Here is a 15,729-nt window from a genome sequence, read left to right on the forward strand (position 1 = left end):
TGCACAGAACATAAAATGTAGTAAAGTTGCCATTTCTCATTCAACAATCGTGAACTGTAATTTTCAAAACATTTGGCAAGTGCGTATCAAAAAAGACAAGCGTTTTCAAATCATCAATACGCACATAAACTGGATTTTTTGTTGCAATCAATTGTTTCTTGTTCCCTGATTTAAAAAAAATCATTTCCTGTCAACGAACTGACCGGTTGGCCGACCGCAGTGCGAAGTTTGAACCCCAGGCTCTGATACAACCCTGCACGCAATCTGTCAAGAGTGGAAAATCGGGACGGGACGCCTTTTTCGCGGACGAAAAGTAAAGAAATAAAATACACAACTACGGTGCGAAGGTCGAGCGCTGTATTTACGGTTCCGGCGTCGAAGCCCTGGACAAGGGACATCTTCTTCATACCAGCAACATGTCGGTGCCACCGTTGGCCGGCACCCAGCCATTTGCACCGTCGCTGGTGTCACACTTTAACATTCCCCCGCCGGGTTTCGGTGCTCCCGGTGGGGGTGCAGGTGGTCCGGTGGCTCCCGTAGCTACCGCAGTGGCCCTTGCTGCTGCGGCTGCTGCTGCAGCGGCGAATGGCACGATCGTAGATCCTGCCGCCTCTGCCGTGGCACCTGGCGCACCGCTGGCGACGGGCATCGTGAACGAATGGTCGGAACACAAGACACCAGAGGGCCGCACGTACTATTACAACAGTATCACCAAGCAGAGTTTGTGGGAGAAACCGGACGAGCTGAAAACACCGGCCGAAAAGCAACTGAGCCAATGTCCATGGAAGGAGTACCGGTCGGATTCGGGCAAGCTGTACTATCACAACACGGTCACGAAGGAATCACAATGGGTAGCACCGCCGGAATATCTGGAGCTGAAAGAGAAGGTCGCTGCAGAACAAGCAGCGGCCGAGGCAGCTAAAGCTGCCGCTCTGAAAACATCCGCCATGGCAAGCAGCATGCTGATGCAGTCCGTGGTGCTGCCCGTCGTTTCACCGGCCCTGGCCGGTGCACCGGCGGCAGCCACATCGAGCACCGTACCAGCCACCGTAAGCGAGGTGCCACTTGGGCTGAGCTCACTCTCAGGTGTAACGCCCGGGTCGGCCGAAAATTCGTCGTCCGCGCTGGATCAAGCGATGGCAGCGACCCTGGCCGCCATTGAAGTACCGGACGATCCGATTGACAAACGTGATGATGAATCACAGCCGGGCCAAACGGACGAGGAGCCGGCGATGGAGTTCAAGGACAAAAAGGAAGCGATCGAAGCGTTCAAGGAGTTCCTGAAGGAGAAAAATATTCCCTCCAGCTCATCCTGGGAGCAGTGCGTGAAAATCATTCAGAAGGATCCGAAGTTTAACGTGTTCAAGAAGCTTAGTGAGAAAAAGCAAGCGTTCAATGCATACAAAACACAGAAGCTAAAAGACGAACGCGAGGAGCAGCGACTGAAGGCGAAAAAGTCGAAGGAAGAACTGGAGAAGTTCCTCATGTCCTCGGACAAGATGAACTCCACGCTCAAGTTTTACCGGTGCGACGAGCTGTTTGCCAACCTGGACGTGTGGAAGTCGGTGCCGGAACAGGACCGGCGCGATATCTACGAAGATTGCATTTTTAACCTGGCCAAGCGGGAAAAGGAGGAAGCGCGCGTGATGAAGAAGCGCAACATGCGCGTGCTGGGCGAACTGCTCGAAGCGATGACCTCCGTCACGTACCAGACGACATGGTCGGAGGCGCAGGTCATGCTGCTGGACAATGCGTCCTTCAAGAACGACGTCAACCTGCTCGGTATGGACAAGGAGGATGCACTGATCGTGTTCGAGGAACACATCCGCGGCCTGGAGCGTGAGGAGGACGAAGAGAAGGAGCGCGAAAAGAAGCGCCTCAAGCGTCAGCAGCGCAAAAACCGCGATCAGTTCCTTGCCCTGCTGGACACACTGCACGAAGAGGGTAAGCTGACGTCGATGTCACTCTGGGTGGAACTCTATCCGCTTATATCGGCCGATTTGCGCTTCTCGGCCATGCTCGGTCAGCCCGGTTCGACGCCGCTGGATTTGTTTAAGTTCTACGTAGAAAATCTGAAAGCACGGTTCCACGACGAAAAGAAGATCATAAAGGAGATTCTTAAGGAGAAGGAATTTATTGTCGTGCGGATTACAACGTTCGAAGACTTCGCAACGGTAGTGTGCGAGGATAAGCGTTCGGCAACGCTCGACGCCGGTAACGTGAAGCTGACATACAATTCGCTGCTCGAGAAAGCGGTGGCTGCGGAGAAGGAACGGCTGAAGGAGGAGACACGCCGCATCCGGAAGATGGAGAACGAGCTGAAGGGTGTGTGGCTAGAGGCCGGTCTGACCGCGGTGGACAGTTGGGACACGGCACAGAAGCTCGTGATCGATCGCGAGGTGTACGAGCTGTACGAGAAGGAGGATAGGGTCGAGCGGCTGTGGGAGGACTATATCAAAGAGGCGGAGGATTCTTGTAGCCATCACCATTCGCGATCGAAAAAGTCGAAAAAGAGCCGAAAGCACAAGAAAAAATCCCGGTCCTCGTCCAAATCGGTAAGTCTGATTGTGAGTCGCCTCTTGAACGAAAGCTAATGATTTTTGTTTCCCCTTTTTCGGAACCGATTTGTATTCCAGCTGTCGGAAGCGTCGGATATTGAGTATGAAAAACCATCCTCTAAGAAGAAGCGTAGATCCCGCTCACGAACTCCACTTACGGCGAGCGATCTGTCGGAGAGTGAGCACGAACTGCACGACGAACCGATGCACCATCATAACGACCATCACGGTAGCGACCGGTTAGATCGTAAGCGGAAAAAGAAGAAAAAGCACCATCGTAAACCGTCCCGTTCGCCCTCCTACGAAGAAGTGCTTGTGATGGAGAAGAATGGCGGTGGTGGTGGTGGTGCGTCACGTTCGCGGACACCCTCACCGGAGATAGAGAAGAAAAAGGTATGTTAATGGAATTGGAATTGGTTTCGATTCATTGCACTGCCTCACACAATTCCTTTTTCTCTCGTTTCGCCCAGAAAAAGAAGGACAAAAAGAAAAAGGACAAACGCCGAACGTCCCGATCGATTAGCCGGGCCAGCAGCGGTGGCCGGATTCGCAGCCCGCTGGACGAGGGTCATCGGAGCCGGGGCGGCAGCAGATCGTCCAAAATGGCGGACGATGCGGCACTGAGTGAGTCGGAACTGGAATCGCAACGGGCCGCGCTGTTGGCGCAATTAAACGAACAGATGGACGAGTAGCGCGCGCGTGAAATCGCACCACGGGAATTTGCAAACACGAATGCACACAACCGACCGTGTCTTTTCTAGTTCTTGTACGAAGGATGTGGTCAAGATGGGGTGTATATTTTACGCGAAAAAGTCTATAAAAAATCAGTTCTACACAATCGTACACCGGGTGGTAGTAATTTGCGTTCTAGAAGGAAAAAGTTCAAATCGACTAGCAATAGGGAGTATATCCCTAAAGTAATGCTTGTAAAATGGTTAAAAGATCAGACTTATGTAAGTTACGTTAGATATCTTCCTCGATCGGTTTGTAGTCGGGCAGCAGCTCCCAAATCTTCATACGCCAACGCTGGCGCCGCATTTCCGTTTCCTTTTCGATGCGAAGGATAATGTGCAAACGTTGCCACCGTTCAAAGACTTTCCATTTCAGTTGCCTGTGGGAGGATGCGGTGAGTATTGTAACAAATTATGGAAAGATCATCATGCTTACCATTCATAGTGTGAAGCAGCGTGGGATATTTTGCCCTGCAGTATCATCAGCGATTGTTTCGTCTTCCCGATCCATATTGAAATCACCTTCTCAGTCATCCGCACCTCGTACCAATCGATGGCCACCTGCAGCTTACAGCGTTGCTCGTGCATGTACTGAAGGGGTAGGAATTTAGATAAGAATGCCATTTAAACTATAGATCCTAAACTATAAAACTATATCACTTACCATCTTCCAGTGCCGTACAGCCAACCGGTAAAGTTTGTACTCGTGCAACCCATCGGCCAGCGCTTTCTTACTCTCCCACAGTGCGTTCGTGTGCGACCACCATTTGCGGAAGTACTTGCGCTTGTAGTAACGCCTCCGGTACGCAATCGAACGCCGCTCATTCTCATGCCGTATGCCCAGCAGCAGCTTGAACGCGTGCATTCCAAAACGCTTCAACTTTAACAACCGGAACTCCTTCGCAATCTGGTTGTTCGCAATCCACGCCTGCCGTTCCTGCTCGCGGATAATCTTCTGCAGCTTTTCCAACTTGCGCTTTTCGCGCATCTCCCGGTAGCGACGCTTCCGGGCATCCTCATCCTCCTGGCGTTTCGCTTCCTCGGCCGCCTGCTTCGCATCCTCCCGATCTTTCTCCAACCGCATCCGGCGCTCTTTGGCCTCCTGATGCCGCTGGCTACGCTCCAGCGCACGCTGCTGCATCTTGGCCAGGAACTTCGGTATCATCAACCCCTGTGCCTGCAGCTTACGCATTTCGTCCTCCTCCGAGGTGTCCGCCTTAATGTTTCCCACTATCTGTATGCACTTCGCTTTCGCGCGCAACCGCACGTGCCCGGTACGGGCTGCCTTCAGCAGTTCGCTTTGTATCTCCATCTTGGAGATTTTGGACGCTTCGGAAAACTTGGACAGCTTCAGCTCGGTGATGATACGTTCCTGGCGCTCGAGCTTTAGCTTCTGCAGCTCAATAATGTCCTGCTGCACCTTTAGCCGGTGCTCGTACTCCTTCTTGACTGAGGCAGGCTGGACCGGGTCCGCCCCCGGTTTGCTACCACGCAGCGATCCCTTCTTCCGACTGTGCCGGATGTTGCTGATAAAATCATTGATGCGCTTTAGCTTCTGCTCGCGCGTACTCGTAACGCCCGCGCCTTTGGAAATTTTCTCCAAGATCGTGTACTGCAACCACTTGAAGAAGTACTGCTTCAGGATGGCACGATCGTGATTCTGCAGATAGCCCTCCTTCAGCGCGTTACTGATCACTTTACGCGATTCTTCCGTCAGCTCGACCCGATCGTCCTTGCTGTCCGGGTCGGGTTTGTAGTTCGTAACGCACAGCTCACTGTAATCCTTTAGGTCACACTTCCGCACCACGATCGGGTCCATTTTGGACAGCTTCTCTGCGGACGGTGCAATCTCCAGCAGTTCGGACTCTTCGTCGTCATAGTTGTAGGCCAACTTTTCACGGCTAAAGCCCGAACTGCTGTCATCCTCCTTCGAACCACTTTGGGACGTATCGAGACGGGATATTGTGAGGCATTCGCTGCTGTCCGTCGGCAGTGAGTCGCGCTTATTTCCCGCCGGTTCCTCATTCGCACCCGAGTGCTCCGCAGTACTGTCGGTTGATTGGAATTCCGTCTCATCGAACTCGTCCACGTCCGAGTCTAGCGACTCGAGGAATAGATCGTTATCGTCAAAATCATACTCCGATCCAAGCGAAAAGGAAGAATCGTCCGCCGGGAAGGTAATGACTTCGGTGTTTCCAAACCTCACGATCTTGCTATCCTCATCCTGTTCGGCAGGATCTTCTTCCGGTTCGTGGTGGTTACCGTTCAGAGGATATTCTACCACCAAATTCACCATTGTATCCTCTTTGATATCTTTCTCCACCACTTGCTCTTCACGATCAACAATCTCTTCGATCGTAGCCGCCTCTTTTAACGCCTCATACGGTTCATCCTGGATTTCCTCCAACAGCTGCTCAGTTCCCTCGATCGCACTCTGGTAAAAGTGTGTCGTGTACCGTTCACACTCCTCCAAACTCTCATATATCATCCCATTATCAATTTTCGGTATGTTTATGTACAGGATGCTACGCTTCTGGGTGCTAACCTGCGTCTTCTTGCCCTGTCCCGCACCGCCCATCTGTTCGAGCTGTTTGCGAAACTTGTTTAGCTCATTTTCGCACAGCGTCAGCTCAATCGAACGGTTGTGATTTTCCAGATTTTCCTGCTGGTACGCTTTGACCGGATCGATGGAAGACTTGGTGCGCGCTTCCTCCTTTCGGCGGATCATCTCATGCCGAATATCCATCACTAGCACCGGATCCAGAATTGGTTTCGTTGCACTGCCTGCACCCTCACCGGACATTAGCATCCGCAGCTGGTTCTCATCGACAAAGTCCATGTTGATGAACTTCTTCACCGTCTTGGACGTTACGGTCAGATTGTTCAGGTGCTTACGGCGGATACGATCCCAGCGCGTTTCTTTCGCACGTGCCTTCCGTAACAGCTTCTCCAGTATCACATCCGGATTATTATCCTGGTCGTTCTCGTTGGCGGACATGGCAAACAAAACAGAACGATGAGGAACGGTTTATGAAGGAAATGAGTTGGTGCCTTTTCTTCGTCGATTACTTTGCTGCTTCAATGTTGTCGATAAACAACAGCTTACCGGTTGCTACGGACAACGAACTTGAAAGCAGGGTCGATGGCGCCATGACAGGCGTTACGAAGCGTTACGCTGTCTACCATGTGATTACTATTGGGGTTGTTTGGTTGGAAAACGCATTTAAAAACAACTATATTTCTATACTATATCAGCCTTTCAAGTGCTAAAAATCACCACTATTATCTTCGTACACTTTTGGACAGTAAGTTTTCGCTATCATTTGATAACCCGTCATTTTGCCGACGATTCGCAGCTTCCGGCTGGTACGGTGCAGCATGTGGACGATCATCGCTTTCGAAATACGGCGCTTGGCCTCCTCCAGCTGGCCAGAATCGAACATTATGTTCACGTTCGTTTGGTCGAAGGGATGGAAGAAGCTCTGCGTGTACACCTCCAACAGTCCACCACATCCGCCGTTGATGACCTCCTCCAGGGTGAGCTTCTCGCAGGCTTGCACTATCTGGTAGGTGAGCAGAAACGAACCGTTCCGGACATTGTTTTGATTTTCAAAATATTTGAAGTTACTAAAAGAAACAAATGGTTGTATAGTAAATGATTGGAAAACGGAATAGAATTCACTTACTGGAGACATCTCTCGGCAAACGTTTGTCCGTAACCGTGCCGTTCCAGCCCTATCACCGACGAACCGACGAGCCGCGGTGTTTCAGCGCCGAAAAAGTTGGGATTGTAAAAATTGAGCGTCTTCAGCGTCACCACATCGAGATCGAGATAGATGCCACCGTATTTGTACAGCAGCACCAAGCGCAATATCTCGGACAGATATTCGGCACCGTCGGCACGCTGGTACAGTTTGTCCGATCTGATCACCTGCTCGACCGGTGTACCTTGGGCAAAATGTTCCAAGTTTAACCATCGAAAGTGAACGTTCGGCAGCTGGACGAGCGTTGCTAGATCGGGAAATCGCACCCGCCCCGGATCGGTTATTTCTTTCCACGAGGCAAACAGTACGATCACCTTCCGGCGTGGATTGGCACGTGCGGCCGATTCTATCGCACATGCCTGTCTCGGTTCGACTGTGACAACGTGCTTGAATGGTGCGGACGTTTCGATAAAGTATATGCTGCTGTACCGGTGTAACGCTTCGTCAGTGTCGTACGATCGTAGAAAGCCTGGATCTACTTTAATAATATCCGCCGGATTGTACGATCGTTTAGGATGCTGAACCGGAATGAGACGAATGAGTATAAACAACAAAAATGCACAAATCACATACCGCATATAGCGGTACCAGCAGTTGTGGGAAATCATTTCTGGCAGTGGTCAAAGTTACGGTAACTGGTTAAGAGGTACGGCTGTGCGAAGATCGTATCACCAGCTCGACATAGCTGGTTCAACTGTTCACGATACACTAACTCTGAAGTTCCATTTGGGAATACGTTGATAACCCACATTGGATTTGTTTAAACAGCTTTGTTGGAGTTCTTCCACGATCTTGATTTATCACTAGCTTAAAACTTTCTGCATGTATTGTGAAGGAGAAATTTTGTACATCTTCACGAAAATTTGGAAACACTCAAAGATGGGGAACGCTGGACGTTTCCATAAAGTGCAGTTAGTTGGTACGTTCCAGTATAAAGTTTAACCTTCGGCTGGGTACATTCAATACTTGACATGTACATGCCATCAATATGATTGTGAGTGCAAACGAGTTTAATGTAACTATATTTGTTAAAGAGATGTGATATGCGTCGATAAATAACGTTTTAAACCATGTATTACAAACTATCGATGATACAACATTGTTTTATTTTTGCTTCTTGGTTAGTTTCAAATTACTGTGTCTTTGTTGCACTAATGTTGGTCAGTTTTTCATGAAAAAATATGATATTAATTACAAAACCATCCATGCGTATTAGTGTCGGAGGTGGTGTTCAAACAATTGCAATCCATCATGTTGCATAACGATTTAAAAGAGTTCGAAAGTGATGCAAATATTTATAACCTACGGGAGCTATGCTTTGTTTACACTGTTGCATTATGTGTAAACGTAATACGAATACGAAGGAATTGCGACAGAAGATTCTATTGGTTAGGCAAACGGAGAATTTGGAGTTACTATAACGTTAGGAAAAAATGGCTGACTGTAAATCACGAAGAAAAAAAAGTTAAATAAACCTTCTAAATTGACATTGAATTCTCTAAACATTCCGTTGGCGCTTGAACCAAAACGTAAAAGTTAGCTTCTAGGTTGTGGCTAGATGAGATTCTCAGTTTTTTGGTATCTATCATGACATTTCTATCGCTCTAGCAATTTGGCGATCAAAACTGAAACAATAAAGTATATAATACAACAAAAAGAAAAAAGTTATCTCCAGTTAGCTGCAAGACGATCACGATATCACACGAACACCCACATTCACAACAGTTGCCTACATCGAAGGGAAAACATATTGTGGAATGTGAAAGCATTTCACCATATTGTCTGTTTTGAAAACAACAAAAAAAAAAACCTTAAACCTGTGCTACGACGGATTCAAATAGTTTGTAACATCAATTGCTACTAATACTAGAACAAATGCAATCATCTGTACTTACTTATTGTATGAGTGTATACAATTGGTGGTGCAAGATGAAATAAGAATAAATAAATGAAGTGATTTTAACCTATTTGTAATTTTTGTTTGTTAGTTTGATTGGATTAAGCTGCACCTGAATATCACGATTAACTGGTTGTTTCATTTTGCGGTTTCAAGTAAACCTCCGCGCAAGCTAAAACTGTGTAATTGAACAGTTCAGTCACTTGATATGCTTGAAAAACAATGTAGCACAACATGAGCACATCAAACTAGTTAATTTACTTAGGAGACCTTATTGTTTCGTTCGAGCAGTATTAGACTATTAGGCACCGGTAGTAACAATTCCCTAGCAATAGGATGCAATTTCGCAAGAAGAACGTGCAAAATTTAGTTCCCGTGTTGCAACAACTATGCTTTCGAGGTTAAAACATTGAACAAAAACTGGGAGAAATGAATAAGCACATAAATGTTGGCAATGTTAGAAAACGGTTCCACAAGATTTGTACACCTTCGGACAGTGTTTCTCGGCGAGCACACCATAGGCCACCCGGGAACCAACTCGAACCGGATGGGTCTTACTAAACTTGTTCCACACGTGCACCACTATCGATTGGTTGAGCGTCACAAGCGCCTGTTCGAGATATTGCTCTTCGAAAAATTGCTTGTAATCTTCATACCCGATCGCGTAGAATGCGTTGATCGGATACACGGTAAAATGGCGACAGCGTTCCCGCGTCATGTGGACCGTCGAGCGGGTGTGACAGTACTTCTGCAGAACGCGTGTCACTACCCCGGGACCATTGTTTCCCCAATCCTTACCGTTGAAGTTAGCTAGCAGATCTCTAAAAAACAAGCGAATACCGTGTTACAAGGCGAGGTTAAGGACAATCGTGCATGTAAAACACCTACCTAACGCACATATCCGCCAGCTCATGACCGTGCCCTTTCGGATGGAAGTTCATCACACCGGCAGCAACCCACCGAACCGATTCAGCACCAGCGTAGTTTGGTTCGAGTTTCTCAAACGATCGCTGCACGATCACGTCCAGATCAAGGTACGTTCCGCCGTACTTGTACAGGGTCAGATAACGCATTACATCGGACAGATGTGAGTTCATGTACAGTGAGCGAAATATTTCCCCGCTTTCCATCCACTCTTCTAGCGGCGTTTCGTTCGCGTACGTCGTTAAGTTAACAAAGCGCAGATGTACGTTTCGGTAATCGAGTAGCGCATCCAGTATCGGTCGTGCCGTCTGGTTTCGGAATCCCACCGGCGCCGCAAACAGCACGTAAATGTTCCAGTCAGGATTGGCACGAGCTGCCGATTCGACTGCACACGCTTGGCGAGCGTTCAGTCTAACGATACCGTCCCTGGAGCAGGAAGTTTCATGAAAGAAAACATTACGTCCGTCGTCGGTTGGTTGCGGTGCGGATTGCTGCACGTCGTCCAGCAGCTTTTCGTCCTCGAGATCGACGCCATGGACGATCTGGAAGCAGTTGTGCACCGGTGTATCTGGGAACCTGTTGTACACGACGTAGATAACACTCGCCACAAACAGCAATCCACAAGCTATCCGACGTCTGTATCGTTTTGGTTGTAGCCAGAAAGACATCGGGCGTGTTTTCGAAGATGGTGTGCGTATCTTTGCGATCAACACCGTGGCGGAGTGGTGCTGTGATTATGCTAATTAATTACATTTCTGTACAAAGAGCCAGTCAGTGTGCTGAATGTAAATAACATAAACATTGTCGGAACAAAATGATTTCGTACATGTTTATCACAGCGCTTCAGTACTTGATATCCAGCTGTTCATATTTATTATTTTCGTTTTTAAAATAGAAATGAATTAAGAAAAACGATCAAAGGAGCAACGATTTGTTGCCAATAAGAAATTTTGTAATGGAATAATTCTAGGAAAAAAACAATAATGAAATATTATGTGTATAAAACGAGCATGTAAAGATGAAATATGAAATCAAGTACTAAACGTTATGCTGTAAACATCGCCAGCATCGTTCAGACAATTAAGCTCAATTTGAACGAAGGAGAAGCTTTTTAACGAACAGTTTGATAAACCGAAATGAGTTTTGGCGCAAAAATTATTTGTGTCTATGTTTTTTCTTAATGTTTCAATAGTTGTTTTTCGTAGTTGATAAATTATCACAATAGTAAAGAAAGGCAAATTTAAAAATTCAATGGCATTGGTTTTTTTCGTAATTCATATTCGCAATTCCTAATATTTTTTTCTAATACATGGCGATGGTGGTGATAGGTAAGTGCAGCGTTGTGACAACGTCCTACGCACGCAACCTACATAAAATGAATATTTCCGCAATTAAACAACTATAAAACCAAATTTAGATCAGGATTGACATCAGTGACTAACAATGCTGATTAAATGTAAAATGTTCACCAACGATGCCGTACGGTTTATCGCCAGGATTTAATTGCTTTAATTGAATTAAAAATTGGGTTTGTTTTGAAAATAAGCAAACTCGTGGTCAGACGCTCCAAATATGGCACATTTCGTAAAAAAGATATCCTTAGTGCCATGGAGATCAAGGGAATGATGAATATTTGACGCTACCCTTTTACAGGCTTCACAAAGCCAATCAGTCATCGTAATTTCTGACCAGACAGGCCACCAAAACGAAACAGCCAAATGAGGTTTTTACGGTGACTGATGCAAAGTTCTCAACGCCATTGTTGGATTTACACTGCTGAATTTTGGGTTTACGGTGGCAAAGTGACTGTTAAGGACTGTGATGTTGACTGTAGATGTGTAAACCCTTTTAAGGTGTTTAATTCCAAGTCGAATAACCATTTGTTTTACGATGAGATTAATAGTGCTTACGATGATGTTAACAATACTCATATTCTGCACAAATACGTACAAACTATGCAAACACCATACGTTTGTTTGTGGTATGTACGAATTGTTTACAGTCTAGCAAGTTAATGTTTTGTGCGTGTTTCGCATTCTTTATGTTTCGAACTGTGTTTGTCAATATTTTCACACTTTGTTCCACATTCGCAATACTTTTACACTGTTGTGTAGTACAGCTGCTTTAAGATAAGTAGTTTTCCACTGAGCTTCTGACTTGATTTACTTTTTTGCATATCAAGTAATAAAACTGTTTTACTCTGAATTGAAGTTTTCAGCTTGAAGTCATGATACACATTTCCGTAGTAAACTTTACAAACAAAACAAACCTAACAAACGATGTGCTATTATATACTTGATAGGGTTTTACAGAGTTGAATAACTCAATAAATCATATTAATATCAAGCATCGAAGCTGAATCGAAGTGGAAAACCCTTTTGAAACAAAAAAATACTCATATATGAAGTCATGCCTGGTACAGTACGTAGCTTCCATGAAATAAATTAAAAAAAAAAAACTTAAAAAATAAAATCAGACCATTGACTTCAGTGATTAATCATTACACAAATGTGCTAAGAAGAAAATGTTTCATTTCATTATTCATTACTATAATAAGTATTTCTGCAAACTTTGTACAGATGATGCACAACCCGTACATCCCCGATCTTCTTTTGTTGAGATTTCCCGCGTGTGGGCTATTGCGAAGAACTCGGCACGAAAGGTTAGTCATGGTGATCGTAACATGTGTACAGCGAACCTATCCAACCACAGCAGCCGTGTAGCTTCCGCGGAACGTCCACAATCAGCTGTGAGTACAAACGGCTGCATCTAACCAAACATAAGTTCGAAACGTGTTGTTTTGCTGGATTTTTTGCAATGCCACTCATAAGGGAATTCCATTCCATAGTTCCTTTTCGAAGGTTTTACGTTAGCAATTAAACAATACTCATCTGCAAACGATTAGTGGCTAATTGTCAACTTCCTGTCTTGTTATCAATATCTTGATCTCCAAACATGATACCATTCCGCATTGTTTGAAGCTCTTGTAGATTTGTTGTAATGCAAATGAACATGTTATTCCTGGCACAAGATATAACCCCAGACTGAGTCATCTAGTCTAATCACGCCCAACCGGTTGGGCTTCTTCAGGCACTCCCTTCTCCAAAACGTCGGATGTGCTTAAAGTGGCAATCAAAGCCAACGATTGCGATCTTTGAAAGATACTTAAAAACGCATACTTAAGTATTATGTTTCATGACAATAACCTGTCAGCGGGCGGGTAACTAATGGCAACGGAATTTATGAGGTCAGTGTGAGCGCCATCTGTCAATCGGCTCCTAGACGCTGTTTAACATCAAAGAATAAATTATTTAAACAAACAACTACAGTGAGGTACCCATTTTATCTTCATTGCGTAGTACAACAAATAAAATTAACTCAATTGTGGAGTATTTATTTTTAGAATAATTGTTTAATTTGTGGTAAAGTTAATACTTAAGCAAATAGTTACCAGTATTAAATTTTACTCAGTAGATGCATTATATTGTGTTGGTGATTGTGCATAGGATCGAATGTAATTTATGGCACGATCGGTTGCACATCACCCGCTTTAAGGGATATTGATTATGCGTCGATCGTCTCTAGACTATCTGCAGGTGCCGGTTTGCTTTCGCATATCTCAAAAACAATAAATACACAAGACCACAACCGTCTCGCGCGGTTAAAAGTCTCCTCGAAAGTTCGGTTTTGTTTTTGTTTCTTTGCAAGCAAACTAAATCAACCCGTACGTGATCGGTGACAGGAGTCGAACAAGCCGAAAGTAGTAGTCCTTCCCGATAGCGGTAGCACGCTGAATGGAGTGCGTACACACCATTTACGAAGCCCCGTGCCACCGGTCGGTACGCACAGAGATCGCGCTAAAAAACATCTGATTCAACCGAATGGAGCCGCCGGAAAACGGTTCCAAGCAAGAGAGTGAGCGTGCGAGCGAGAACGCATCAAGCACGCGAGAGCGCAAACAGCATCCCGTTCCGCTTTTGGTGAGCTTTGCCGGGAAAAGTGACCCGCTCCATCGCGTCCACCATCCACCGATCCTGCGTCACCGGGTTGTGCCGTCGAACAGAATGGAGTAAAAGTACAGCAGTCTTTGGTTAATTTAGTCAGTTGGTTCGTGCTAGTGCTAGCGTTCGCATCGAACATCCGGAACAAGTTGGCCGGTCGTGGTGTCTCGTGGCTTTCGAGCGTTTGTTCAGTTACATTTCGAACGTCGTATCGCTAGGTGGTGTTAGACAGGTGCTGTAAAAGTTAAAAAAAAAAAATTATATTACAAACAGTGAAAAAGTCAATATTTTCTGCTAAATAAGCTACACAATTAATGAAATTGTTACATAAATTGTTCAAATATAATTTAGTAACAATAACAATTAGACATTAAGATACTTCTATTAAGTTTCAAGTGAAAATCTTCAATGTGCAGTGAACAAAACACCGATCTTGTTTATTTTTATTGCCATAATAACAGTATATAATATAATGCAAAAAAGCGAATAATTTACCATTCTTTAATGAGTTTTGCTATTCTATCGGATGCATCGGTTCATCCTACAAAGAACAGCCACGAACGCTAAATATGCAAACAGCAGAGCAAAAGCAACGGTTAGAAAATGAAACCACGAACCTGCGGTCAGTTTCGGTTTTTCGATCGCGGAAAGAAATAGTAAAATGTGGGAAAAATAGAAAAAAAATACATGTTCTAGGTGAGGAGATGGGACAAAAGTAGCCGAGCACGTGATATGCTTCCGATGGCGCTTTAGTAGTTTTTAGGCACTTCGCGGAGGATTATCACTCTGTGCAGTATTGTACGGTGTGGTTTATCGGTATATTTTTTTTAAAAGATGCACTAAATAATGTAACTGCTAAGTATCTTTTTACCCTTCGATTAATGTAACAAATAGCTTACAACTGAGGATGAAAGTTTTCGACGCGGCTGAAGAGTATAATGGATGAAAATAATAGTTTTACCTCTTTTGACAGGTCAATAAAGCAAGAAACTAACGAACCGAATTCACTGCGAAACCCGCCTGCTGTGTGCATTTGACGAGTGGATGTGGTGTGCTGGGGTGTGTTCTACTTGGTTCTAAATTAAGGAAAAGTGATTTAACGTGAGTTTTCTTCCGCAAGTAATTAATATTTCCGTACACAAAACAACAAGTGCAAATAGCTGGCCAAGACTTTTGCGTCAGTCAGTAACGAAATAGTGCGCAAAAACGGCCGGTAAAGGCCCTTCGCTCCATCGCTAGTGACTAGTTGGTGGTGAGTTCGCGTAGCAGCACGGTGGCACGGTGTAGTAGCTTGTGCATGAGTTCCGGCGTTGGCCAGTTTTAACCATCTTGCAGCAAACGAATTTCAACTCGCCGTAGCAATTCGAAGCAGGTTTGTAAGCGTTTGTTTTGTTTTGTTTGTTTTATTGACTTTATTGGTACGAATAATGCCTCAGCCTCAGGGTTCGACAGGTCGGTCAAAGTCTCGCCTAGTGGAGAGGGCAATAAAATCATGTTCAAAAGGTACACGGATTCGGACAGCTGCCGGTATGGTTTTATTGTGCTGACGGTTTGTTTTCGCCATCTCTACCGCATGTGGCCTTTTTGCTTTTGCTTTTGGGGCTCTGGTCATTTATTAACCTTCGGGTGGTTTCGGAAGGCGCATCACATTATCGAGCCGTAACGCAAGTGTGATTCCCACCGTTGCATAAAATCGGAAGACATCATTAGCTTCCCCGTCAGGTTTAAAATCGGAGTTATTGATGGTGTGTCATAAGGCGTGTAATTATGATCGATTTGGTAAAGTTATTCTAAAGACTGCAGTAAACGTTTGTTTGCTGTTTGAGTCACCTTTGACGCCCTTTGGTGCGCTTT

The 15,729-nt window shown here is 45.5% G+C and overlaps 4 protein-coding genes across 4 annotated transcripts; 1 reads left to right on the forward strand and 3 right to left on the reverse strand.

Moving 5' to 3' along the window:
- The first annotated feature begins 416 nt into the window (after positions 1-416).
- LOC128711575 (pre-mRNA-processing factor 40 homolog A) lies at positions 417-3,250 on the forward strand. Its single transcript, XM_053806457.1, has 3 exons — positions 417-2,555; positions 2,637-2,951; positions 3,029-3,250. The coding sequence occupies exons 1-3, from the start codon at positions 417-419 to the stop codon at positions 3,248-3,250; spliced, it is 2,676 nt and encodes an 891-aa protein (XP_053662432.1).
- Positions 3,251-3,521: 271 nt separating this feature from the next.
- LOC128713821 (uncharacterized) lies at positions 3,522-6,441 on the reverse strand. The gene is given in 4 exon segments (XM_053808690.1): positions 3,522-3,669; positions 3,726-3,880; positions 3,954-6,291; positions 6,293-6,441. Coding segments are annotated over 4 exon segments (2,790 nt in total).
- Positions 6,442-6,555: 114 nt separating this feature from the next.
- LOC128715115 (lactosylceramide 4-alpha-galactosyltransferase-like) lies at positions 6,556-7,661 on the reverse strand. The gene is made up of 2 exons (XM_053809997.1): positions 6,976-7,661; positions 6,556-6,916 (listed from the first exon to the last, which is right to left on the reverse strand). Exons 1-2 carry the CDS (start codon positions 7,659-7,661, stop codon positions 6,556-6,558), a joined length of 1,047 nt encoding a protein of 348 aa, XP_053665972.1.
- A 1,746-nt stretch (positions 7,662-9,407) lies between these two features.
- Positions 9,408-10,542, reverse strand: LOC128713670 (lactosylceramide 4-alpha-galactosyltransferase-like). Its single transcript, XM_053808532.1, has 2 exons — positions 9,839-10,542; positions 9,408-9,771 (listed from the first exon to the last, which is right to left on the reverse strand). The coding sequence occupies exons 1-2, from the start codon at positions 10,540-10,542 to the stop codon at positions 9,408-9,410; spliced, it is 1,068 nt and encodes a 355-aa protein (XP_053664507.1).
- Positions 10,543-15,729: the final 5,187 nt, after the last annotated feature.

Source organism: Anopheles marshallii, chromosome 3, assembly GCF_943734725.1.
Source record: "Anopheles marshallii chromosome 3, idAnoMarsDA_429_01, whole genome shotgun sequence".
Taxonomy (NCBI): Eukaryota; Metazoa; Arthropoda; class Insecta; order Diptera; family Culicidae; genus Anopheles; species Anopheles marshallii.

What these genes read in the sequence shown, in the direction of transcription:
- LOC128711575 (XM_053806457.1), top strand. Translation starts at nt 417, where the DNA reads ATGTCGGTGCCACCGTTGGCCGGCACCCAGCCATTTGCACCGTCGCTG. An exon ending in CCCGGTCCTCGTCCAAATCG is followed by an intron (nt 2,556 to 2,636) that starts GTAAGTCTGATT and finishes TTTGTATTCCAG; the next exon opens with CTGTCGGAAGCGTCGGATAT. An exon ending in CGGAGATAGAGAAGAAAAAG is followed by an intron (nt 2,952 to 3,028) that starts GTATGTTAATGG and finishes CGTTTCGCCCAG; the next exon opens with AAAAAGAAGGACAAAAAGAA.
- LOC128715115 (XM_053809997.1), bottom strand. Translation starts at nt 7,661, where the DNA reads ATGATTTCCCACAACTGCTGGTACCGCTATATGCGGTATGTGATTTGT. An exon ending in TTTGCCGAGAGATGTCTCCA is followed by an intron (nt 6,917 to 6,975) that starts GTAAGTGAATTC and finishes TGTTTCTTTTAG; the next exon opens with TAACTTCAAATATTTTGAAA.
- LOC128713670 (XM_053808532.1), bottom strand. Translation starts at nt 10,542, where the DNA reads ATGTCTTTCTGGCTACAACCAAAACGATACAGACGTCGGATAGCTTGT. An exon ending in CTGGCGGATATGTGCGTTAG is followed by an intron (nt 9,772 to 9,838) that starts GTAGGTGTTTTA and finishes CTTGTTTTTTAG; the next exon opens with AGATCTGCTAGCTAACTTCA.